General features: G+C 36.0%; 2 protein-coding genes, 1 long non-coding RNA gene and 1 pseudogene across 13 annotated transcripts; 1 reads left to right on the top strand and 3 right to left on the bottom strand.

Moving 5' to 3' along the window:
- Window positions 1-446: 446 nt before the first annotated feature.
- On the top strand, window positions 447-8825 carry LOC122292949 (tropinone reductase homolog At5g06060-like). 2 transcript variants are annotated; one of them, XM_043101530.1, is made up of 5 exons: window positions 447-616; window positions 6571-6778; window positions 7740-7956; window positions 8079-8185; window positions 8503-8825. In XM_043101530.1, the coding sequence occupies exons 1-5, from the start codon at window positions 522-524 to the stop codon at window positions 8686-8688; spliced, it is 813 nt and encodes a 270-aa protein (XP_042957464.1). In that variant the 5' UTR covers window positions 447-521; the 3' UTR covers window positions 8689-8825. The 2 variants fall into 2 exon arrangements, with proteins under 2 accessions (XP_042957464.1, XP_042957465.1); XM_043101531.1 differs by lacking the exons at window positions 7740-7956; window positions 8079-8185; window positions 8503-8825 and adding an exon at window positions 6998-7167 and having other exon boundaries at window positions 449-616.
- A 1813-nt stretch (window positions 8826-10638) lies between these two features.
- LOC122290926 lies at window positions 10639-11788 on the bottom strand (annotated as a pseudogene).
- Window positions 11789-12021: 233 nt separating this feature from the next.
- LOC122292950 lies at window positions 12022-21285 on the bottom strand. 10 transcript variants are annotated; one of them, XR_006237069.1, is made up of 6 exons: window positions 20491-21262; window positions 15655-19243; window positions 14562-15532; window positions 14363-14437; window positions 12638-13751; window positions 12022-12540 (listed from the first exon to the last, which is right to left on the bottom strand). It is a non-coding gene; the product is annotated as an uncharacterized LOC122292950 (long non-coding RNA). The 10 variants fall into 10 exon arrangements; XR_006237076.1 differs by lacking the exon at window positions 12022-12540 and having other exon boundaries at window positions 13224-13751; window positions 14562-14817; window positions 15478-15532; window positions 20491-21285; XR_006237075.1 differs by lacking the exon at window positions 12022-12540 and having other exon boundaries at window positions 13224-13751; window positions 14562-14808; window positions 15478-15532; window positions 20491-21284.
- Window positions 21286-22336: 1051 nt separating this feature from the next.
- Window positions 22337-23140, bottom strand: LOC122290924. The gene has a single exon (XM_043098594.1). The coding sequence runs from the start codon at window positions 23138-23140 to the stop codon at window positions 22337-22339; it is 804 nt and encodes a 267-aa protein (XP_042954528.1).
- Window positions 23141-23702: the final 562 nt, after the last annotated feature.

Raw genomic sequence — 23702 nt, 5'->3', positions numbered from 1 at the left:
CGCGGACACCTGGTACTGCTAATAAGATCTATGTAATACATGGTTTTAAGTCACTTTCATTTATGTAATTGCTATATATACAAAGTCACTTAAAAACTAAAATAAGTCATATCAACATAAATAAAGTTTTAGAGTATTATTACATACAATCATTTTTATATATTTTTTATATATTTTATTTTGATATAATTAGTTAGATCAATTATTTTTTAATAAAAAATTAATCACATTAATAAAATATATAAATATAAAAATAACTACAAATAAAATTTTTATTTTAAAAAACCCAACTCTTAAGTCGACCAAGGCTTTTGAGAATCCGTAGATTTCACTATAAAAAAATATTAAAACAAATTCATTTTTCAGTGAAATCTACTTTTTTATATAAAAAATAAAATTGCACAGTTTAAAATTTACCTAACTTTCCTCTATAAATTATATATAATATTCTACAAGTATTAAAGCCACATGAGCCAGTGACTGTGCGCCACACAGTTGAACGAGAGATCGGAGAGAGAAAGATGAGTAGAGCAGAAGTGGATAGCAGTAGTACTGAAAGTAGATGGTGTCTTGAGGGAACTACGGCTCTTGTCACGGGCGGAACTAAAGGAATTGGGTGCGCTCTCGCTCTTTCCCTTTGTTAAAATGAAGGAATTCGTATATTCATTTTCCTTAAGAATGTTCACTACACAGTGTGCTATTTAAAGAAAGTATTGCTCAGGAATATTCTCGAGCAGGTGGTGTGTGCTGGCATTTCCAGCCTAGCTCAGAGTCGGTTACAACGAATTGCAATGCCTTAGTACAAGAACCAATTACCAAAACAGAATTACATGATTTATTCTAGAAGAGTTTGCCAAGCTGGAGTCATTGTTGGGACCACTTCTGATTGTGCTCTTTGTGGAGCTGAGCTGGAGCTGTTATTGGCCTGTAAGCTTTTACCCTCCCGCGAGTCCAGCAGGGGAACCATGGTGAGACTCGTACGAAGTTGCAGAAACCGAGTTGAAGCCAAAGGCTTTGTGAAGACATCGGCGAGTTGATCACGAGATGAAATGAAGGCCACCTTCAATGTTTTTGCTGAAACACGATCACGCACAAAATGGAAGTCAATTTCCATGTGCTTGGTGCGAGAGTGAAGAACCGGATTTGTTGACAAGTACGTTGCCCCCAGATTATCACACCACAAGGTGGGTGGTGCCGAAAGAAAAATTCCAAGGTCCCGTAGAAGAGACTGAAGCCAGAGGAGCTCAGCTGTGGAGTTGGCAAGGGCCTTGTATTCGGCCTCAGTACTGGAGCGAGCGACAGTTTGTTGCTTCTTGGACCCCCATGAAAGAATGTTGGATCCGAGAAAAACACAGAAACCACCAGTTGAGCGGCGATCGTCAGGGCATCCAGCCCAATCTGCATCGGAAAAGGCATGTAAAGCATAAACGGGAGAGGGCCGAATGTGAAGGCCAAGGTGAGCAGTGTGTTTGAGGTAACGCAGAATGCGTTTTACGGCCTGCCAGTGAGGGACTTTGGGTGCATGCATAAACTGACACACTTTGTTCACTGCAAACGCAACATCTGGACGAGTTAAGGATAGGTACTGAAGACTGCCGATAGTGCTTCTGTAAAGGGTAGGATCAGTGAAGGAAGGGCCATCAGTGAGGGACAGATGAGTCGATGTAGACATAGGAGATGAGACTGGTTTTGCAAGGTCCATGTTTGTGCGTTTGAGGAGATCACAGACATATTTGTGCTGAGATAGATGCATCCCAGTAGGAAGCATGTTTATTTCAAGACCAAGAAAAAAACGTAGAGGCCCAAGATCCTTGACTGGGAAGGACGTGTTTAGGGACTTCAAAACAGAGGATATGGCAGCTGAACAAGACCCAGTAAGGATTATATCATCGACGTAAACTAGCAAAAACAGAGTGATATTTTCATGTTTGTAAACAAACAGAGATGGATCGGCAGCAGAGGAATTAAAACCAAGATCAAGGAGTCGAGTGCTTAGCTTGGAGAACCAAGCTCGTGGAGCTTGCTTGAGGCCGTAGATGGCCTTGTTGAGCCGACACACATGGGTTGGAAAATCTTGATTTATGAACCCAATCGGTTGAGCCATGTAGACCTGTTCGTGAAGATCCCCATGCAGAAATGCGTTGTGGATATCAAGCTGTCGGAGAGTCCACCGTTCGGTGACAGCGATGCTGAGAATGGTCCGGATGGTTGTCGGCTTAACAACCGGACTGAAGGTCTCGGAATAGTCGACGCCGGCCTGCTGGTGGAAGCCCTTTGCCACTAAACGGGCTTTACGGCGCTCAATCGAACCATCACATAGTCTTTTTGTCCTGAAAACCCACTTGCACCCGATTAAGTTGGTAATACCAGAAGAAGGAACAAGAGACCAGGTATTCGTTTGTAAAAGGGCTTGAAATTATTTGGACATGGCCAGTCGCCAGTCATGGTGTTTTGCGGCTTCACTGTATGAGGTGGGTTCTTCGGGTACAGAGGTGGTAATGGTGAGATGGCTTCGTGGTGGTGGCCAGAGTACAGTTCCGTCAGTGAAACGGCGAGGATGGAGAGAATTGGTTTTAGATCGAGTGACGATTTGGTTGGTCGAAGGAGGATCAAGTGAAGATTCGGGAGCTGGAGGAGACGAGTCTGAGGGAGACGGTAAGGAAGAAGAAGATGAAGTTGAACTGATAGGCTGAGTCGAAAAGTGGAGTGGAGTAACGGGCTGAGAAGACTCTGTTATGGGGGTGCTTGGCTGAGAAGAAATAGGCTGAGAAGTATTTGAAGTTGGGCTTGTGGGCTGAGAAGAGACAGGAGGAGAATGAGTAATAAGAAGTGGACTGGCAGTAATGTGGGGCCGAGTGGGCTGGTTTTGGGAGGATGATCCGAAAGTAGTGGGTGAAGGTATTGGACCCAGGATGGACGGAAGAGTTGAGGGAATGGGTTGAGAAGGCATGGAAGTAACAGCAAGGGGAAAGAGGTGCTCATCAAACACCACATTTCGAGAGAGATAAATTCGGCCAGTGGGAACATGCAAGCATCTATAGCCTTTGTGAGAATCACTGTATCATAAGAATAAGCATTGCATCGATCGGAAGTCAAGTTTGTGGCGATTGTAAGGTCTAAGATGAGGCCAACAGGCAGTGCCAAAAATTTTAAGAAAGGTGTAATCAGGAGGTTTTGAGAAGAGTTTTTCATATGGTGATTGATTTTGAAGTACGGGAGTTGGAAGACGATTTATGAGATATACTGCCGTATGAAAAGCATCTACCCAAAAAATTTGAGGTAAGGATGCTTGAGCCATAAGAGCAAGGCCCGTTTCGACAATGTGACGGTGTTTTCGCTCCACAGCCCCATTTTGTTGATGGGTATGCGGACAAGATATTCGATGTGAAATGCCTTGATTTTCAAGGTGATTATGTAGTGAGCGATATTCACCACCCCAATCAGTTTGAAGAGAGATTATTTTAGAATTGAACAATAATTCAACATGTTTCTGAAATTTAAGAAAGACTGAAAACACTTCTGATTTTTGAACAAGCGGGTACCACCATGTGTAACGAGTAAAGTCATCTAAAAAGGAAACATAGTATTTAAATCCTTCTCTAGAAAGGACCGGGGCAGGACCCCATACATCCGAATAAACTAATTGAAGAGGCCGAGTTGAGTGCTGATGGGAAGACCGAAAGGGGAGCTGGGAGCTTTTCGCTTGACAGCAAGCTGGGCAGATGTGAGGAGTGTCGTGATGTTTAACTGGAAGGGAGTGAGTGGTGATGATGCGATGAACTAATTGAAGAGCTGGATGACCAAGTCGTGCATGCCACTGAAAGGTGGAAGTACGCTCGCCAACAAGAGCTTGAGCTGAAGGTGGAATGACAGCTGAAGGAAAGGAGTAAAGTCCATCATGTGTTGGCCCACGAAGAAGAGTGATCCCTGTCTTGGAGTCCTTCACAGTGAAAAAAGAACCATGAAACTCAAAGAAGACTGAATTATCACAACAAAATTGTCTAACTGAGATAAGATTTTTTGTAATTTTAGGAACATGTAACAAATTTTTGAGAATAAAGGAACGGGAAGAAGTGGCAAGAGAAGAATCACCAATATGGGAAATAGGAAGTGAGAAGTAAAGAGTTTGTCCAGAGCTTTCCAGACATCACGGGCAGTAGAGTGACCGACGACCTGAGCTATGAGATTATCAGAGAGAGAGGAAATAAGAGCACTTAAAATGAGCTGATCAGTGTGAGTCCAATCAATAAATTCGGGGTTGGGTGTGACTTGATCAGAAAGATATGGAGGGGGAGGAAGAACCGACCCATCCACAAAATGGAAGAGTCGCTGACCTCGAAGATATGGCACCATCTGGGTGCGCCAGAGTAGGAAGTTGTCATGGGTAAGTTTGACAGTGACGAGGTGAGAAAGGTGAGGCAGAGTAGGGGTGGGTGATGGTAAAGGTGGTGGCGGAGCATGAGGACTTTTTAATGAAAATGACTCTTCCGCCATTATTTGACGTTAGTCTTCAAAAAAGCTCTGATGCCATGTTAAAATGAAGGAATTCGTATATTCATTTTCCTTAAGAATGTTCACTACACAGTGTGCTATTTAAAGAAAGTATTGCTCAGGAATATTCTCGAGCAGGTGGTGTGTGCTGGCATTTCCAGCCTAGCTCAGAGTCGGTTACAACGAATTGCAATGCCTTAGTACAAGAACCAATTACCAAAACAGAATTACATGATTTATTCTAGAAGAGTTTGCCGAGCTGGAGTCATTGTTGGGACCACTTCTGATTGTGCTCTTTGTGGAGCTGAGCTGGAGCTGTTATTGGCCTGTAAGCTTTTACCCTTTAATTTCTCTTTTAAACCTCTTTATGATCTTAATATAAACAAAACATATTTATTCTGTTTGTGTGATTTTTTTAGGATTATATATATATATATATATATATATATCGGCTTTGCTCGAGTTTTCTTTGATCTGTTCACTAGTAAAAAAAAAACATCATAGATATGAAGTATTCAACTTACATATTTAGTTTGATCTTCTATCAACTGCCTAGATAGCATGCTATATCGAGTTTTCTTATGCCCATGTTTCCCTGATGCGTTTAGAACTTTAAGAGCGTCGATCTCCTTCACATGGAAATACATGCATGCTTACTGCAGCCCCAAAATCCCGGCTACTTTCTACGGCTGTCGACCAAGCAGCCAAGTCTTCTACGGTTGATCTCGGTTCAGATCATATGCATGCAAGCTTCTTGTTTGCATGTTTCTTCTGTATATTTCTTGTTCATAACTCTCATTCGTTTTGCTAACTTTTAACTAATTTAATCCGATCAAAGTCACGATCTCAATAATTGATGTGCAAGATTTAAGTCGATATGCCAATTATGTCTTTTCATTTTCACAAAATATCTCATCTCATCTAATATAATTATTACAAAATTTTTAAATTTTCATATAAAATGAAAAAAATAATTTAATTTTTTCAAATTACAATATAAAAATAATATTAAAATAATATTTTCTAATAATATTTTATTCAATTTTTAACTTTAATCCCATATCACCTCGTCTCATTTCTAAAATTAAACGGACCTAAATCCAGTGGTTTTCCCGTCGGCAATGAAGATCTTTTACGGTTTTACCAAACTAAATGATGATGGCGAGCGAGAAATAAAGTACTTGTCTTTTTAGCGATGATTGAAGTTTGAACCCAAAAAAAAGGGTGGGAGACTTCCTCTGCTGAACGATGAATGTGATCATCCAAGAATTTTCAATAGTTTATTTATTGAAAAATGATAAACTTACTTATGATTACTAACTTGTATATAATTATGTAATAAAAAATTAATATTTTAAATTTTATTAAGACTTTTCTTTTGATTTGATATATTAAAATATAATAAAAAATATTATTATATTTAAAGTTATTTATAAGTTATAAATAGATTATCAGTCTATCACTATCTTTATTTATTTTATCTTTTAAAATATTTTATTAAATTTTATTTTGTTTTTATTTTAAATATTCATTTTTATATATCACAAATTAGTTTATCTATTTTTTTTATCATTTAAATTTTATATTTTTTAATATATTTTATTCATTTCAAATAAAATAAAAAGTATGAGTGAAATGAAGAAAATATAAAAAATAGAGAAATAAATTAAATATTTATACAAGTGTAAACAATATTTCATAGATGTAGATCAGGTGATACCATAGCAAACTGGATATTAGTGATAAAAGACAGAATCTATTGGATGGTCTATTTTGAACTATTTCGTTCAAATTTTACAAAAATATGAGTTTATGTGGAAAATGTGTTATCCATGTCTAGGGTATACATAATACAGATCACACAAAACAGTAAGCCTGTCTTTTTTTTTTTGAGAAAAAAAACAGTAAGCCTGTCTTGTATACGTGTTGTGCATTTATATGCATCGGGTCTCGTAATAAACTCCACAATAAATTAGTTGAGTTGATCCTCATGTCTTTGGCCTCGATCGGAGTTGATTGTTTTCCTTAATTCCAAATTAAATCGATCAGAAGTTTATTAGTTGCGATCATGATCTGCAGGCATGCTATTGTGGAGGAACTTGCACGTTTTGGTGCAGCTGTACATACATGCTCTCGAAATGAAGCTGAGCTTAATGAATGCAAGCACGGGTGGGAGAAGAAGGGTTTTCGAGTCACTGTTTCAGTATGCGATGTAACTTCTCCATCTGAACGACAAAAGTTAATTACTACTGTCTCATCTCTCTTTAATGGCAAACTCAATATCCTTGTAAGTCATCATCCCTCTTCAATTCTTTGTTAGAGATATAACTATATTATATAAGGAGTTATTATAATTTTAAATTTGTGTGTAAAGTTTATTAATATAAAATTTACTTAAATTTTAAAATTTATCCTCTAAATTAAATTCTGTAAAATAAATAATATATTTTACGCAACTACTTTATAAATAAAATTTTCTAAAAATAATGTTGGAGCGAAATGGTAGACTCTAGATTCTAGGCTCTAGAGGCAATGGAGTTTCACAGTGCATACAGAATGAATTTCTCACGTCATCAATGAGAGGAGTCCAAGTGGACCACGTGATACCCATATCCCTGTCAGCTCTGGTCCTAATTGCGAAAGATATTTCAGAAATTATTTGTAGTCTTCGGTTAAAAGGATTATATGCGTAAGTTTTTTATTAAATAAAAAAGATTATATTTAGAAAAATATTTTTTTAATTTTAAGAAATTTTAAAGATAAAATTATTTAAATCTATATTGTAACTTTCAAATAGAAACTGTAGGTAATATTATTTAAAGAAATATTCTTTTACTATTTGATTATACGGATAAAATTAAATAAGATAAAATAAAAATTAAAAAGTTAAATAAAATAATATTAGAATATAATTTTTTACTATGATTTTTATTTTAAAATTTTTAAAAAATTAAATTATATTTTATATTTAATATAAAATTTTAAAACAATTATAATAATTATATAAAATTAAATTAAATAATCAAAACCGACCTTATTTCACCCATTTTTCTATAGAATCAACGCGTTCATTATGTTTGACAGCTAATTATTTGTAGCTAGGTAGCAAGTGCATGTACTATTCACACGGTACTTGATGTATTTTTGAAAACTTTTCTTATTTTCGTGTAAGTTAGAATAATTAAATATAATCTGCTTTTGTGGGGGACATGATGACGTTGGGTTGGCGAATTATGATATATATCAAGATTAACAATGTTGGAACAAACAAAATGAAACCGACAACGGAGTACAAAGCTGAAGATTTCTCATTAATAATGGCCACTAATTTCGAATCTGCTTATCACTTGAGCCAACTTTCACATCCTCTTCTGAAAGCATCGTCAGCTGGAAGCATTGTGTTCCTTTCTTCAGTTGCTGGCGTCATATCAGTCAGCGTTGGATCCATATATAACGCCACCAAAGGTATATATATTTCTAATATATACTCTTAAGTTGTAATTAGCAGAACTCGTTGTAGATATCATGATTAGAACAGTATTATTAACAATAATTATATATTAAACTAATTCTATAATTGTATGCAGGGGCCATGAATCAGCTAACAAAAAATCTTGCATGCGAGTGGGCAAAAGATAATATAAGGACTAATTGTGTTGCACCTTGGGTCACCAGGACTCCCCTTGCTGAACCTGTAATTACTTCCGAACATCTCATCTTTCATTTCTCATCCTTAATTAAGTTCTATTTTGATAAATTATTGCATACTCTCTAAATTTAAACTTATAAAATAGAATATATAGTCAGAGCTTGAACTCATAAACTATTCTAATACAATATAAAATTACCACTAATTGTTCTAAAAGCTTAAACTGGTGAAAAGATATAGATTTAATTATTTATAATATATTATTAACGTGTTTTAATTAGTTGTTAAATGTAAAAGTTCAAAGAATTACTTATATATATCTCACTATGGATTTTTTTCCCCTTTTGATGCTTGAATTGTAGATTCTTAATGATGAAAACTTGTTCAAGGCTATCATCTCTCGAACGCCAATGGGAAGAGTTGGAGAGCCAAAAGAGGTGTCTTCGTTGGTGGCGTTTCTTTGCCTTCCTGCGGCATCTTTCATCACTGGCCAAATTATTTGCGTCGATGGAGGGATGACGGTGAATGGATTTATGTTGTCCCCATAACCATGCATACTGCATACACCGATTCAAGATTTGCGCAAATTAATGCCGATTTACCCTACTTAATTTATAGCAATTGCATCATAAGGCTACAATTTGTTTGCGATCTATGTGTGACGCCTTATTGTTTGTCATCATGTTTATCCATGCATGTTATAACAAACAATATTGATTTATTAGTTTGTAGTCCTGCTCGATGCATGTTGAACATACCCTTGCTTGATGCTAATCGAAATGAAAATTATATATAAATAAATAAATATATATTAGGACAAAAGCAACATGTACAGCAAGTTTGTCTATTTGGGTGAAATTGTTATTTTAGAAAAGTGAGATATTTTTCATAAAATATTGACCTCAATCAATAATTTCATGCATAGGGAAAAAAAAAGTATATTCTAACAAATATTTTTGGATAACAATAATTAACTGGAGTATAATAAATACATGTTTGCATAGATTAGAAAACAAAAACATTAGTTCAAAATTCAACATAGTCCAATGCATATTTATCATATTAATAGTTTTAGTAAACTTATTTAGGACAAGTTTAATACAGGTCTAACAAAAACATTAGTTTAAAATGTGAGTTCTCTAGTTTTTCTACTGTCACTTGTCATTTTGTGTCATCTTATATGGGATCAATTGAGAAGACATTGAAGCTTTTGTGCTATTATTGGTTGAATCAGTCAGGGTCTGCAACAAGTTGAGTCATCCCCCTTTTTGTGAAACTTGTGTTACAATATTCTCTATATATGATAAATGCTCCTGCATAATAAATATTTAATAGCCTTGCATGATTAATAAAAACCTAAAGAATTTATATATATATATATATTGAAAATTTAAGTACTATAAACTAATACAAGTCTTACAATGTAATATTTGTAATTAGATTGTTATGTATGTTGTAGATAAAAATAACATTTTTTAATGACAAGCTAATTAAGAACATGGTAAAAAATAACATTTTTTAATAACATTTTTCTAACAAATATTTTTGGATAAGAATAGTTAACTGGAGTATAATAATTACATGTTTGAATAGATTAGAAAACAAAAACATTAGTTCAAAATTCAACTAAGTCTAATGCATATTTATCATATTAATAGTTTTAGTAAACTTATTTAGGACAAGTTTAATATAAGTCTAACAAAAACATTAGTTTAAAATGTGGGTTCTCTGGTTTTTCTACTATCACTTGTCATTTTGTGTCATTTTATATGGGATCAATTGAGAGGACATTGAAGTTTTTGTGTTATTATTGGTTGAATCAGTCAGAGTCTGCAACAAGTTGAGTCATCCCCTTTTTTGTGAAACTTGTGTTACAACATTCTCTATATATGATAAATACTCCTGCATAATAAATATTTAATAGCCTTGAATGATTAATAAAAACCTAAAGAATTTATATATATATAAATATATATATATATATATAGAAAATTGACTTACTATAAACTAATACCAGTCTTACAATATAATATTTGTAATTAGATTGTTACGTATGTTGTAGATAAAAATAACATTTTTTAATGACAAGCTAATTAAGAACATGGTAAGAAAATATGACATTCACAACTTTTGAGAACAAGAGTTATTTTTTATACTACCTATGTTTTAATGCTATAATATAAAAATCAATTTAAAGAATATTTCTTATATTTTGCTTTAAATAATTTTTTGTTTTTGTAATATAAAGATAATGTAGTAAATATCTCAAATTACAAAATAGAATTTTTTTTATTTCAAATAATAAAATAGTGAAAAATAAGAAAAGATACATCGTCAGTATGATTCATAAAGTTGACTGCTGAATAGCCCAATACTTCTTATGCAATTTCATCAAATATAACAGCAGCTAGTCTTCCTATACCATTATCAACTTCAACATATGCTCGATGATTATAAATGATGAAAATATCATTTTATGTTTTTTTTTTATTGTTTGGTAGTAGAAAAATCAGGTGGTCCATGCGAGAACATAGCAATTCGTACAATTTTGAGCAACTTAAAATAGTACATCAAAACCGAAAAGGAAGCAGGGCAAATACGAGACTGTCTCAACTCATTGAAACCACACCCGCACCCACTCTCCAAAAAAATAAGTGTCTACAACATCTTCAAATTTATTGTCTTGACTCTTGCCATAAAGTTGAAACAAGAAAATGTCTCTCTCAAAGTTCAGGCATGCCTTTCCCTGTCTTAGCATCATAGGTCTTCTCCAATATAAGATCCAGTGTTGTATCCTTGGGGCCAGTAACTGTAGGCCTTGGTGTAGTCCTTATCTTCAAGATTTCAGGACGAGGTATTATGGATCCAGATGCTCCCAGACCCCTAGATACTCTTACTTTAGTGCCATCTTCTAGATATCTAGATCCAACCTTACATGGCTTCCATATCACTAGGTCAACAACTTCAACATTCAATATGTGCAGTGGTGCTTCAACGGTAAATATTCCACCTTCATGACCTTGCCCTTGTTTGATATGCTTTTTTACCAGATTCTTGCTGTCGACGATAACGTGCTTAATAACACCCGTCTCTCCTTTTGTCTTTCCCCCTAGTTATCATCACAATATCTCCTCTGAGGATTTTTCAATCCTAATAAGTTTTTAAGCCGCTTTCCAATCTATTTCGATCTAACCTCTTTCAAATAGTAAAAGGGAACAGCCAAAAATGAAATCACTTTCACCAATAGTTCAAGAAAAAGGCGTCCATGAGACTCAACTAGAATTGGGTATAGGAATTTTAGCTACAACCCAAGCCTAAAGTGCTACGATTCGTTCGCTCATTTGATAAAAACTATATGTTAAATCTGTCACATAAATTATTAAAACTAGAAATTTGAAGAATACATGCTGTGGTTGGGAAATGCTTTGGTGTTTGCAATGGTAACAAATGAAGTTTTCATTGTGCTCATACCCAGTTCCTTTGTTACAATTAATGCATGACATGTAAAAAAACATCTGGTGCAAGTTAATCACAATCATCTTCATCTTGATCTAAAATTTTACTTTCTACATTATATCAGAATTTAGACAAAGTGGTTGTATAGAAATTTGAATTTGCAAATAAGAATAAGATTTTACGTACTGTCATGGGTTGCAAACTTTTCATCAATTCAACAACATCGCAATTTTTTATTATTGCCCGAAGAGCAACAGAGGATAGAGATGCAAATGAGTGTTTCAAGCATTTTACAATAATACTCTCAAGTAATGAATCATTAATTATTGTCCTTAAGGTTTATAAACAAAATGCAACATAAGGAGGAAAAATATGGAGATGTATATATTGAATAGGAACTAAATGGCTTGACATATGCATTGATGATACTCTCAAGTCATTAGAGTTAAGTTGAGACATCTGTCCATTGATTAGAGCCATAAGCTTCTGAACTTGAGTCTGAGACAAGGTCATTTGAGGAGCTTCCTGCAATCCTCTTTCTTGAGTTGAAAAGACTTGGTTTGCTGAGTGAGTGAAGTTTCCATTACCATGACTTGTTTTGGCCTTGGTGAACTTAAAATTGGGTGGGAATCCTATGAGCCTATAACACTTTTCTTTCGTATGTCCAGGTTTCCCACAATGAAAACAGTTGAGGTCAGATTTTTCTTTCCTTTTGATTTGGTTGCCATAGGCTGCTAGTGCTAAGGCTTCAGGGAAAGGCATTGCTAGGATTCTGGTTTGTCTTTGCCTTTCCTCTTGCAAAACTAAGGAAAAAGTTTTGTCTAGGGAGGGCATAGGACTCATCAAGATTATTTGGCCTCTAATGGGTTCATATGATTCATTTAATCCCATAAGAAACTTAAACACATAATTTGTTTCTTGAACATCACCAACTGATTTAAGAGCTTGCCAAGTACATAACCCACATGAACAACAAGGGATAGGTCATTAGTTATGCATTTCTTCCCAAATTCCATTAAGCTGAGTAAAATTGTCACTTACAGTTTGACTTCCTTGCAGAATGGAGCTGAGCTGTTGCTGAAGTTAGTAGATGCGCACATTGTCTGGCTGAGCAAAGCGATTTTTCAGCTTGTCCCATACCTCCTTTGCTGAGTTGATGTAGAGCACATTTGATGATATCTCTTTCGAGATTGAGTTGAGCAGCCAAGATAGAATTAGGTTGTTGCACCTTAACCAAGGAATATACAAAGGGTTTTCTAGTTTTGGAGTAGATATACTCCCATCAAGAAATCCAAGTTTATTTTTGACAGAAATGGCTAAGGTAAATGACCTATGCCATGATAGGTAGTTTGGGCCAGAAAGTGGTTGAACCACCACCACAATGTTGGCATTATCACTGTGGTGTAGATAGAAGTGACTCTTTGGATCTTCAGAAGGTGAAATAGCATCATGATCTGTCATTGTGAATGAATCAAATGAGAGTCAATGCTGAGAAAAAGAAGGAATGATTGATGCAATGGAGCTGTTTGGGAATGATTGAAGAGAAGATGAGGAATAGGACCTCAAGACTCAAAGCCTAAGGCTCTGATACCATGTTAAAAGGTGAAGAACAGAGGGACAGAAAAAGTTGCAGAGAAAAAAATGAAATTCCTTCTTCTGTATATTGTTCTACTACTTTTACACTGAGCCTTGATACATATATATATACCTCGAGCCACATTTATCAGCTTACCAGAAATAGAAAGAATCATCTATACACGCCTATTTGTCTTGTACAAAAAAGGGAAATGCCTAACAAACTGTACTAAGCTTAGAGGGAACATCTTGGACAGCTCTGATTCTCCTTGGTGGTGCCTTGTCTCAGACTGTCACATTATTAGTGGAAGCATGCTTGTTGGTGGCCTAGGGTTGTTGCAGCTGATCCTCCTTAGTGGTGACATGTTTCAGACTGTCACATTCGTTGGTGGAGGCATGATTCTTCCTTTGCTGAGAGCTCGGATAGACCAAAATAGGTTTGTAAGATGTACATTCATCAAAGAGAACACCTTAACCAGTTGCTCTTTCAACATGGCCGACATTTCAATGTCCAGTCTAGCTTCATCAACTTGATTTACTTAAGAGATTGAAATTGGGATTGCTGACTACAACAAGAATTCTGGAATAAATTAACCAAAAAAGATATCTTGAGGAATGTAACACCATTAAATAACAAAATAAACAAATAAAAAGCACATATAGGACTATTAGAGACTGGAAATTAAACAGTGATTAAGAAAACAAGCAAAAAATAAGACTTTTTTTTTTATTTTTTTTTATTTTTTAATAACCAAAGAAAGTATAAGATACTAAGAAATAATACATTATGAATTCACGTAAAACAAATTCAACGTACCGACAAATACTATTATTTATTAGATTTAGAAAACGGCGAGGTATTTTTTTCAAGAAATTAGTTTCTCAAACCTTAGGGGCAGAAATTTTGTGAAGCTCCGGCACCTTTTTTAATTTGATCGGTGTGAAGCAGGAATTGGCACCTTGTCTCTGATAACTCAATTACTTAACTCAAGTTAAAGGACCTTGAGTTAGGTAATTTTTATATAAGTTTTCTTAGAAATGTATGCCCTCGATTCTTCATGCATATATTCATTACTTTTCACACTAACATACAACATGATGTTTCTGCTCATATTTCTCAATTAACTTGAGTTAGGTAAACCCAACACCTATCTCAGATTGGCATTGTTTAATAAAAGTAGGAGAACACACCCTCTTGGACAGTGAATTCGAGTCCATCTAACCTTGCAGTGACTGTTCCATCCTCCTCTAATAGCTTTTTATTAACTGCATTAATAAAAAGAGGGTATTATTTTGCATCAGCTGGTACAATTAACTTTGTTAAACAGCACAACAACCCAAATAATCATCCCATGAGGCAATCATTAATTGTAGAAAAGTATTAACTTACCAGGCACTTCATCAAGGTCCTTTGGATTCTCCCATTTCTATCCTTCCTTGAGAATTTTCTTAAATATCCCACCATCCTTACATACGTCCTTAATACTAGTCCCTTAATACTAGTCCAAGACAGCAATTCAACATCGAATTGCAAGGTTGCATTAGCAGGAAACAAGGATTGCAGAACCATCCTTGCCATAAGCTACCTCAGTAGGAAATTTCATCATGGTTATGGATGGGAGCTTTAGTAACCACTCCTGCAACCACTAGTTATGTGCATGTCAGAGAAACAAAGTAAGCTGTAAATACTAACTAAAAGCATGTTTGAAATTGTTTGCCTAAAAGTGGAAGTGCAGTGATTTTCTTGGCAACCAAATGAATCCAATGTATGTGCAGTGAGACTACTAGGATCATTGCAGAATGCTAGCTATCTATCAAAAATAAATTTCCTTTTAAAAAATATAACCATCAGTCTGAGAACCCAGTGGTGAACTGAAAAAATGCACATATTTCTCAAAGCATTTTAGCGAGAACCCAGATGGAAATCAGTGCAAGTAACTAAATACAAATGCCTTTTAATCCCTTCCAATCTTCACCCAAAATTGAAAAAGAATATATTATCAAACCCATCAAAAAAACTTCAGAAGTCCCTGTTTCACTAACCAAATGCATCAGTCACTAATACTATTATTGTCCTAAATTCCAATATCCATTCAATCAAGAAAGGGCCAAAAAAGAAAAAGAAAAACTGAAATTGCAACTGGAAGTATCCACGTGTTAAGAGACATAAAATGACTGCAATATCCCATTACTTAATGTGGGCTAGTAGTTTCTACTATTCCATTAAATGCGATACCCACAGAGAGAAAAATTTCAATCCATGTATAGACTAAAACTTAGAGAAATAGCGATACTACGAGAGAGACCAGTTTGCCTCGGTAGCCATCCGAACATCACTTGCTATGCTCACTCACCTGGAATCTGCAGGGAAAAAATTGGTCAACTAAGATATGAAATTGCATTAAATATAACTGATAGTAGCATGCCTAATGAATGGAATAAAGTTGCAAACAAGGGGTGGTTAAACAGAGATGAACGTGTACCATCGTCAAACGAAGTCCCACTATCTATAACAAGATCTTCACTACTACCACTTTCGTAATCATCGTTTTCATCTAACTTGTCATCAATGAAGTCATCATCACCAGGATAAGATATTGTGTCCTGCAAAAGTGTATCAACAGCAACATCGATTGGTTCTACGTCAGTCCTATGCAAGGGAGAACTAATCCCATTATCATCCTCTTCAAGTTCTACCACCACGCATGATGGTTCGTTCTCTTGAAAAGCAGCATAGTTCAGATTCTACTCATCATCCTCATCATCATGATCCAATAGTATAATTGGAATATCGTCTGTGTTTCTACTTGTCACCCTTTGCACGACAAGCCAATTACCATGTTTACTATTGTCTTGCAAATAAAATACTTGGGCTACCTGACAGTTAAGGGCAAATGGCTCATCCTTATACCATTTTCTAGAAGTGTTGACACCAGTTATGTGGTCTCCAACATGTATTACCCTCTTTGCATCACTGACATTAAACCACTCACATCTAAACAAATATAAATGACGCCAACCCATGTATCATAATTGCAAATGTCAATCAAAGCTCCGTAGAAATCAATAGCTTTTGATTGGTGTTCCCCTTTAACAACCACCCCACTATTTTGGATTCGGCGGTGTTGACCACAAGACACTGTGTGAAATCCGGTGCCATTAATGATGCAAGGAGAAAAAGAAGCAACTCATGGATTTGGTCCACAAGCTAGTGCATATATGTCATCAGAGACGTCGGAAGGATTTGTTGAACACAACTCTTGAATCTGTTCATAATGGAGAGCAAAAGCTTAGAATTCCTATAGTAAACTTATTTGATAACTAATTACATGTGCACAGATGTTTCTACTTGGGAACTCACTTGTGTGCAAAACTAAGCTAGAAATTCCCTTTGATGGCTATGATCTATTGTTGCTGGGTCCATTTCTTTCATCTTCGTATAGTGCTCACTAGGAATCCATAAAAAAATATAATATAGAATGGTAATAAAAGATTGGGTTCAAGGATATTGACTTGCTTTTGTATGTAATGGGAAAAACCAAAAACTTACTCTAGGTACTGACCAATCTCTGCACAATTATTTAGCACGTACCACCTTACCTTTGCAAGTAGACTCTAATCCAATCGACTGGAGGTAGGGGAGCTGCACAGACATATCCTTTGTAAAAAAATAGGGAAGTGAATGGATTTGGTGTCCTTATCTATATCCTTGTTTCGTTCCTCCCGATTATATATGGTCTCAATATCATGGATTACAAGGAACAGAAGGTCAAGCATTCAAGATGTACATAGGCTTCAGCAATTGAGCCTTCCAGATGAGCCTTGTTTTTGACATAGCGCTTGAATTTTCTCAAATATCATTCAAAAGGATACATCCACCTATATTGAACTGGCCTAGTAAGGAAAACCTCACGGAGTAAATGAATGGCAATGTGCACCATTATATCAAAGAAAACAGGTGGGAAAATCATCTCAAGCTTGCAAAAGATGATTGCAATGTCGGATTGTAGTTGTTTCAATATATCCAAAGTCAACGTTCGTGAGCACAGTGCCTTGAAGAAGGAACAGAACTCGATCAATGCAAGCCGTATATCAAGTGGGAAAAATCCACCAATTGCAACTGGAAGTAATCTTTGCATGAACACGTGACATTCATAACTTTTCATTCCTAATATCTTTCCATCACCAACTGAAACACATCTAGAAATGTTCGAGGCAAAACCATCTGGAAATTTAACAGTTGCAAGCCATTCACAAAAACTTCTCCTCTGATGTCTGTCCAGCGTGTACGACCCAAGCAACATGGAGTACCCACTAGCTGAAGGTTGTAGATGTAGTTCCTTTCTTAAACCAAGCTCCATCAAGTCCTTACGTGCATTAACAGTGTCTTTGGTTTTTCCTTCAATATCCATCAACGTACCTAAGATGTTCTCGTATATGTTTTTTTCAATGTGCATGACATCGAGATTATGTCGTAAGGGCAACGTCGACCAGTAAGGTAATTGGAAGAATATACTTTGTTTAGTCCAATTCAATTCATCTGGGGTGCATTTTCTCTTTCTCAAACATTTCTCAAATTCGACATTGCCAACTTACAATAGTTGATGAAGTACATCATGTCCCATGAGTTCGGAAGGAGGCAATCAATGATCCTCCTTTCCATTAAATGCACCATTTTTCTTTCTCCAAGTGTGACCGAGTGGCAAGAAGCATCGATGGCCCATGTAACAGTGTTTTTATCATGTTTCAACCACACGGAATTGGTATCCTCGTTGTATAATGGGCAAGCCAACTTTCCATTTGTGCTTCACCCTGAAAGATTGGCATATGCAGGAAAATCATTAATAGTCCACAATAGTGCAACATGTAAGCAAGACTACCCCTTAGTTGATGCATCGTAGGTATCGACACCGCCCTCCCATAGCTCTTGTAGTTCATTAACTAAAGGTTGTAAATAAACATCGATGTGGTTTCCTAGTGCTTTAGGTCCAGGAATGAGCAAGGATAGCATTAAGTATGGATCCTTCATGCATAACCAAGGAGGCAAGTTGTATGGCATAAGTATCACTGGCCATATGCTATAAGGTATAGCCAAATTATTGTATGGGTAAAACCCATCACTGGCTAGCCCCAGTCTCACAATGCGAGCATCTTGTGCAAACTAACTGTGGTCTTTATCAAATTGTCTCCACATCTTCGAATCAGCAAAATGTCTTAAAGTACTATGGTCATCAACTTCTTGTTCTCTATGTCATTTCATAGATTTTGCAATATTCTTCGACATAAATAACCTTTGTAACCTCAGGATCAGAGGAAAGTAGCGCAAAACCTTTTGGGGAATCTTTCCATTTTTCCCACTCATCGACACCCACCTCGACTCATTGCATTTAGAACAAGCTTCTTTGTCTGCATCGTTATTCCAAAATAGCATGCAGTCATTTTGGCAGGCATATATCTTCACATAACTAACCCAAACCACGCTCAAAGCGTCCGGCCTCGTGGTATGATGTAGGTATTTCAATATCTAGAAACGCTGCCTTTAACAATTGTAAAACCATATGAAATGACTTGATAGTCCAACCACCAACAGTTTTGATATAAAGCAACTTAACTACAAATGAGAGCTTCAAGAACTTCTCGCAACTTGGATAAAGTGAACGTCTTGCATCTTCAAATAATTGGTCAAATGTTTTCGATTGCCCGTCACTCACGGTTGGCGGGGAAGTAGTACCATCTTCATGTCCCCCACTTGCATGGTCCATGAATGTTCTAGCCTGTGTGTCCTCTAGCATGTCATCCATATCATCAACAAAGTTATGACTTGGATCAAAGCCATCTTCATCACTGTTTGGCGAATTCACACTCCAACTTTCACCCTCCCCATGAAAGATCCAATGTGTATAACTTGGATGAATACCTATCATGAAAAGATGATCTCCGACATGGACACCTGAAAGTAGTACTTTCAGGAGCATGGGCTTTTGCCATATTGAGGAGTTTATTAACCCCTTCACTATATTCAGGTGATGTAAACCTATTTGGCACGTGCATCCAGTTCTGGTCCATTTGAACCTTATGTGATAATAGGTCATCAATGAAACCATAAACAATGGAATAATGAAGAATATGAGAGGGAAAACTAGTGCTATTTTCCAAAAAAAATCATATAGACAGCATTATGAAGTCACATTTACTATGCTTTTTCTATAAAAGTAGACCAACATATTCAATACGATTCGAGCACGCTAGTTGAAAGTACAAATACCTTGCCATCCCTTCCCTCCATAGGATTGGCCTGTACCCCTTCCAACCATATGACTTATGCATTCAAGTTTTACTCACAAACAAAGAGCAAGAAAGGGTGAAGCTGAATATGGATTATTAACTTCTTTATATTTCTCTTTTAAAATATATGTTTAGAAATTTTTTTTATTTGTTGCCCCCTTCTTTTTCCCTATTCTACCATTTCCAAAGGATATTAAAGTCCACAAACGGAGACATAGTTTTTTGTGCCAACAGCAATTAAAAAACTGAAATCATGTCACAATACAAAAGAAGTTTGCAGACTAGTGTTTTCCTTATTACCCCAGAAACAAATATCTATATTAAAAGCTGTATTATGTAGCCTAAGAAAGTTGTATTACGAAACCCAAGGAAGTCATCTCTCAGTTCATCTTTTCTCAGGCCATTCAACTTTCCAAAATCTGTCTTACATGCTTGAATGTGAAAGGAAATCAGTTGCTCATTAATTGGCCAGTTATAATCAGAAGCGAGAAACTGCTATGCACAATATTATTTTAGAATCCTTTTATGGAAACCATAAATCATGTAAGGGCCCTTCAATGGCGTAATATGGATGGGAATCAAACATACACAAAGCAAAAGTTTATGCAATTGCTTTAATTACTTTGTTGTCTAAAGTAAGATGGATGTATGGTAATTGTGAATTTTTTTTAATCAACTAGTATGAAATTAGACTATAGGCACATATTGGACAGCAAATTACCTATAAAAAAAATGGATAACAAATGAGATGGAACAATTCGGTCTATACCTATAGTCTAATTTCCTTGAGAATGGCCAACATCTGCTCTGGTATTATATTATAATTTCACAAATGCAAGAATTCGGTTGCCTCCTATGGACAGCTTATATATATTTGGATATAAGATAGAGCCATTTCTACATAAAGATGTAGAAATGAGATATATGTCGGATACTTTCTCTCGGAGCATGTTGATTTATTGTACCCAAGAATGAGATATATGCTTATATCTACCCGACATAGATAACTATTATAGTTGAAGGATAGAGCTTACCGCAGGAGGTGGCAGCACTCTGAAATGCTCAGCTAGTATGGCAACACAATGTTTAAATTTCCTGAAGGGAGCTGACACAGAGAGAGGCTAGGGCAGCACTAGTGAGAGAGGGAGGGAGAGAGAGGGCCTTCGTGAGATTTATAAATGTAGATCAGAGAGATAAGTAGTCGATGGTGGAAATTTCACATACAACCGAGGAGCTTACTAGTGACGAGGCGAGAGCACGGAAGAAGGATTGAGGTCACAGCAGCAGCGGCAACGATTTGTTTAACCAAGGGAGAGAGTATCAGGTCACCCTTTGCAAAATTAGGCTAAAACCTTAAATACAGAGTCGTCAAAATGGACCCATTATATACAAAGCGAGTTGTAATGACGATTTTGTGGTCGACGCTACAAGAAATTGTGTGCGAGCAGTTGGATTCAGCCTTTAACAGCGACTACCCACTGCTGCAACAAAGTGCCCATTGCGGACAGAGCAGAGTCGTTAATGATTTGGCTGCTCTCTCGCTAGCAAATTTAATGTGCCGATATAAACAACGCTCAATAAACTTTTCACCACAATTTTAATGGCTTTAACGTGAAATAGAATTCTGTGGCGATTGTGAATCGCATGAAATAAATCTACCAACTGCGATTCACGAAATCCTCTCGTAAGTTTCAACTATTTGCTGCGAATTCTTTTGCTGCAGCCAAAAATGGACGCAAAGGTTGCTAACTTAACGGGGATTCACTTACTCGACGCAAAGACCACGAGTGGAAGTGAACGATATCTTTTTAGGAGTTTTGCTACATACAAGCACAGTTGCCCACTCATCTGTGTACCAATACTGATTTATTCATACTTAAAATTTAAATTAACACTATTTTCAATAAAATCTACTTTTTGACTAATCATATCACATTGATGCACAAATTAGTGCACAATTATGCTTGCAACTATACTTTCCCTCCTTTTAGAGGTAGCAAAACCATTGTCGGGAAATAAAACGCAGCAAAAGCCAGTATTTGTTGTAGTGATGTTTTCGTAAGTCAAATTTTGCAAATATAAAAAATCTTCATCAATTAGAAACATATCTGTATTTCTGATAAAAGCCTTGAGCTTTGGTCAAGCTTTGTTAAGTCTACAGATTGCATAAATTTTTTCAGCTTTTTATTTTTTTGGTCAAAAATTCTGCTGGGAGCATTTTCAAACAACAACAAAATTTAAAATTTTAAAAAAATAAAAATAAAAATAAAAAAACCCTGAAAATAGTGTCGATCACATGGAACGTTTGAAAAAGTACAAAAAGAATCTTTATATTGAGAGCACCAAATGAGTTGAGTTTCAATAGAAGGTTGCAACTGCTTTTCTTTCTTCTTTTTTTTCTTTTTTTTTTTTCTTTTTTTTTGTTGCGATGCGTTGGCAAGTTCTTTTTACAATGTAAAATCCAAAGCATAAAAATATTTTTATGTGAAATATGAAATATGCAGAGTCCCTATATAAGTGACATCTGCAAGATGTCCATTAGGAAGCTTTACTTGATGACTGACTACTGATCAGGCAATTGAGAAAAAAGAAAGAGAAAGGGATCTAACCATATGGCCAGTTGCCCCACTGTCTATTATCCATTGTGTCTAGTTTGAAGAGATATTAAAGGCAGAAGAATTGAAGGAAATACCTGACAGATTGGTATGGGATTGGATGTTTGAAATGGGTGTAGAGCAATAACCTAGCTAGATTTGCTGCTGTTGGCAACAAAACATCTTCGTTAGCCGCAGGTTTAGAGTCTGATGAAGATTGGGGTAAAGCCAGTAGATGTTGTCACTATTCTTGTAAGGCTGTAATCTGAGAGGAATCAAGTACTCCTTAAGTATTCCGATCAGCACTTACTTGATTCACGGCTCCACTAACAGATAATTTGTTCTTGTTGGATTTCCAACCTGGCGGGTAGCCATGGATCTTATAACATTTGTCAACAGTATCGCTTATATATCCACAATGATTGCATATCACCTTGTCTTTTCGAACTGGCTGTTCGTGTCGTCTTCCACTGCCCTTCAAATTGGAATTACCAGTGCTGGTTTTGGAGACTAAAGCAGTAGAAGTACTCAAATGTTGCGTGCTGCCATTAGAGAGACCTCTTTGCTTTTCTTCTTGTAAAATCAATGAGAATACATTATTAATGGAGGGCAAAAGATCCATTAACAAGACCTGACCCCTTATGTGTGAGTAAGAGTCATTTAGTCCAATCAGAAATTGCATTACATACTGTTCCTCATGATCATCTATCAATGTCTTCATAGATGTAAATCCACATGCCGGTATTGGCTTAAAACTCAGTAATTCATTCCAAAGGCTCTTCAATTCGGTAAAATAGTCAATAACAGAACTATTTTCTTGATTATGCACAGAGAGAGCTTTTCGAAGTTGAAAAACCTTATGTCGATTACTTTGGGAAAATCTCTCATGTAAATCCTTCCATACATCAGCTGCAGTTGTCATGTACAAAATACTGGAAGCTACCATTTTAGAAAGAGAATTTTTAAACCAAGAAAATACAATATCATTGCACCTAATCCAAGCATTCACCAAAGGATCATCATCATTCGGCTTTTTTAAGGCTCCTATTGCGAATGCAGTTTTGTTCTTGGCGCTAAGAGCTGTCGACATCGAGCGCCTCCATGAATGGAAATTTTCTCCGGTAAGTTCTTGAGAGACTAACATTGTATCTGATTTTCTCCATAGTGAAGAAAATAACGACTAGCAGGACCATCATACACAGAAGAAAGAGAAGAAATTGCCATAACGAAAGGAGGAAAATTTTGAAGAAAAAAGGAAGATTCCGCTCACATGGGCAGCCATTACTGCTTTGTCCATGAACCAGAAAGCTGAGAAAAAGTAGATGAAAAAGGGAAAGTGAAATTGAGAGAAAATCTTTTCTTGTTCCGTGTAATGATCTGAACTAACTGAAAATAGTACATGCTCTGTTTTTTATATACAAAGTGAATAACCCATGAAAAACAAATACACGAGTTTGAAAATGGATCTCAAACTAGTTACAGAATTACAATATGATAAAATCTTCTAGTTTCTTCTGAAGTTGCTAACATATTATACAAACATCCAATAGATACATTTAAGTATGTAGTAATGAGAATACCACCGGCCACGTTTTATTTAAATGCTTGACCGTGAATCTCGCCGGAAATAATTAATCAATGGGTAATGCATG

This window comes from Carya illinoinensis, chromosome 13 (genome assembly GCF_018687715.1).
Source record: "Carya illinoinensis cultivar Pawnee chromosome 13, C.illinoinensisPawnee_v1, whole genome shotgun sequence".
In the NCBI taxonomy this organism is placed as follows: Eukaryota; Viridiplantae; Streptophyta; class Magnoliopsida; order Fagales; family Juglandaceae; genus Carya; species Carya illinoinensis.
This window is presented reverse-complemented; position numbering and strand designations above follow the sequence as displayed.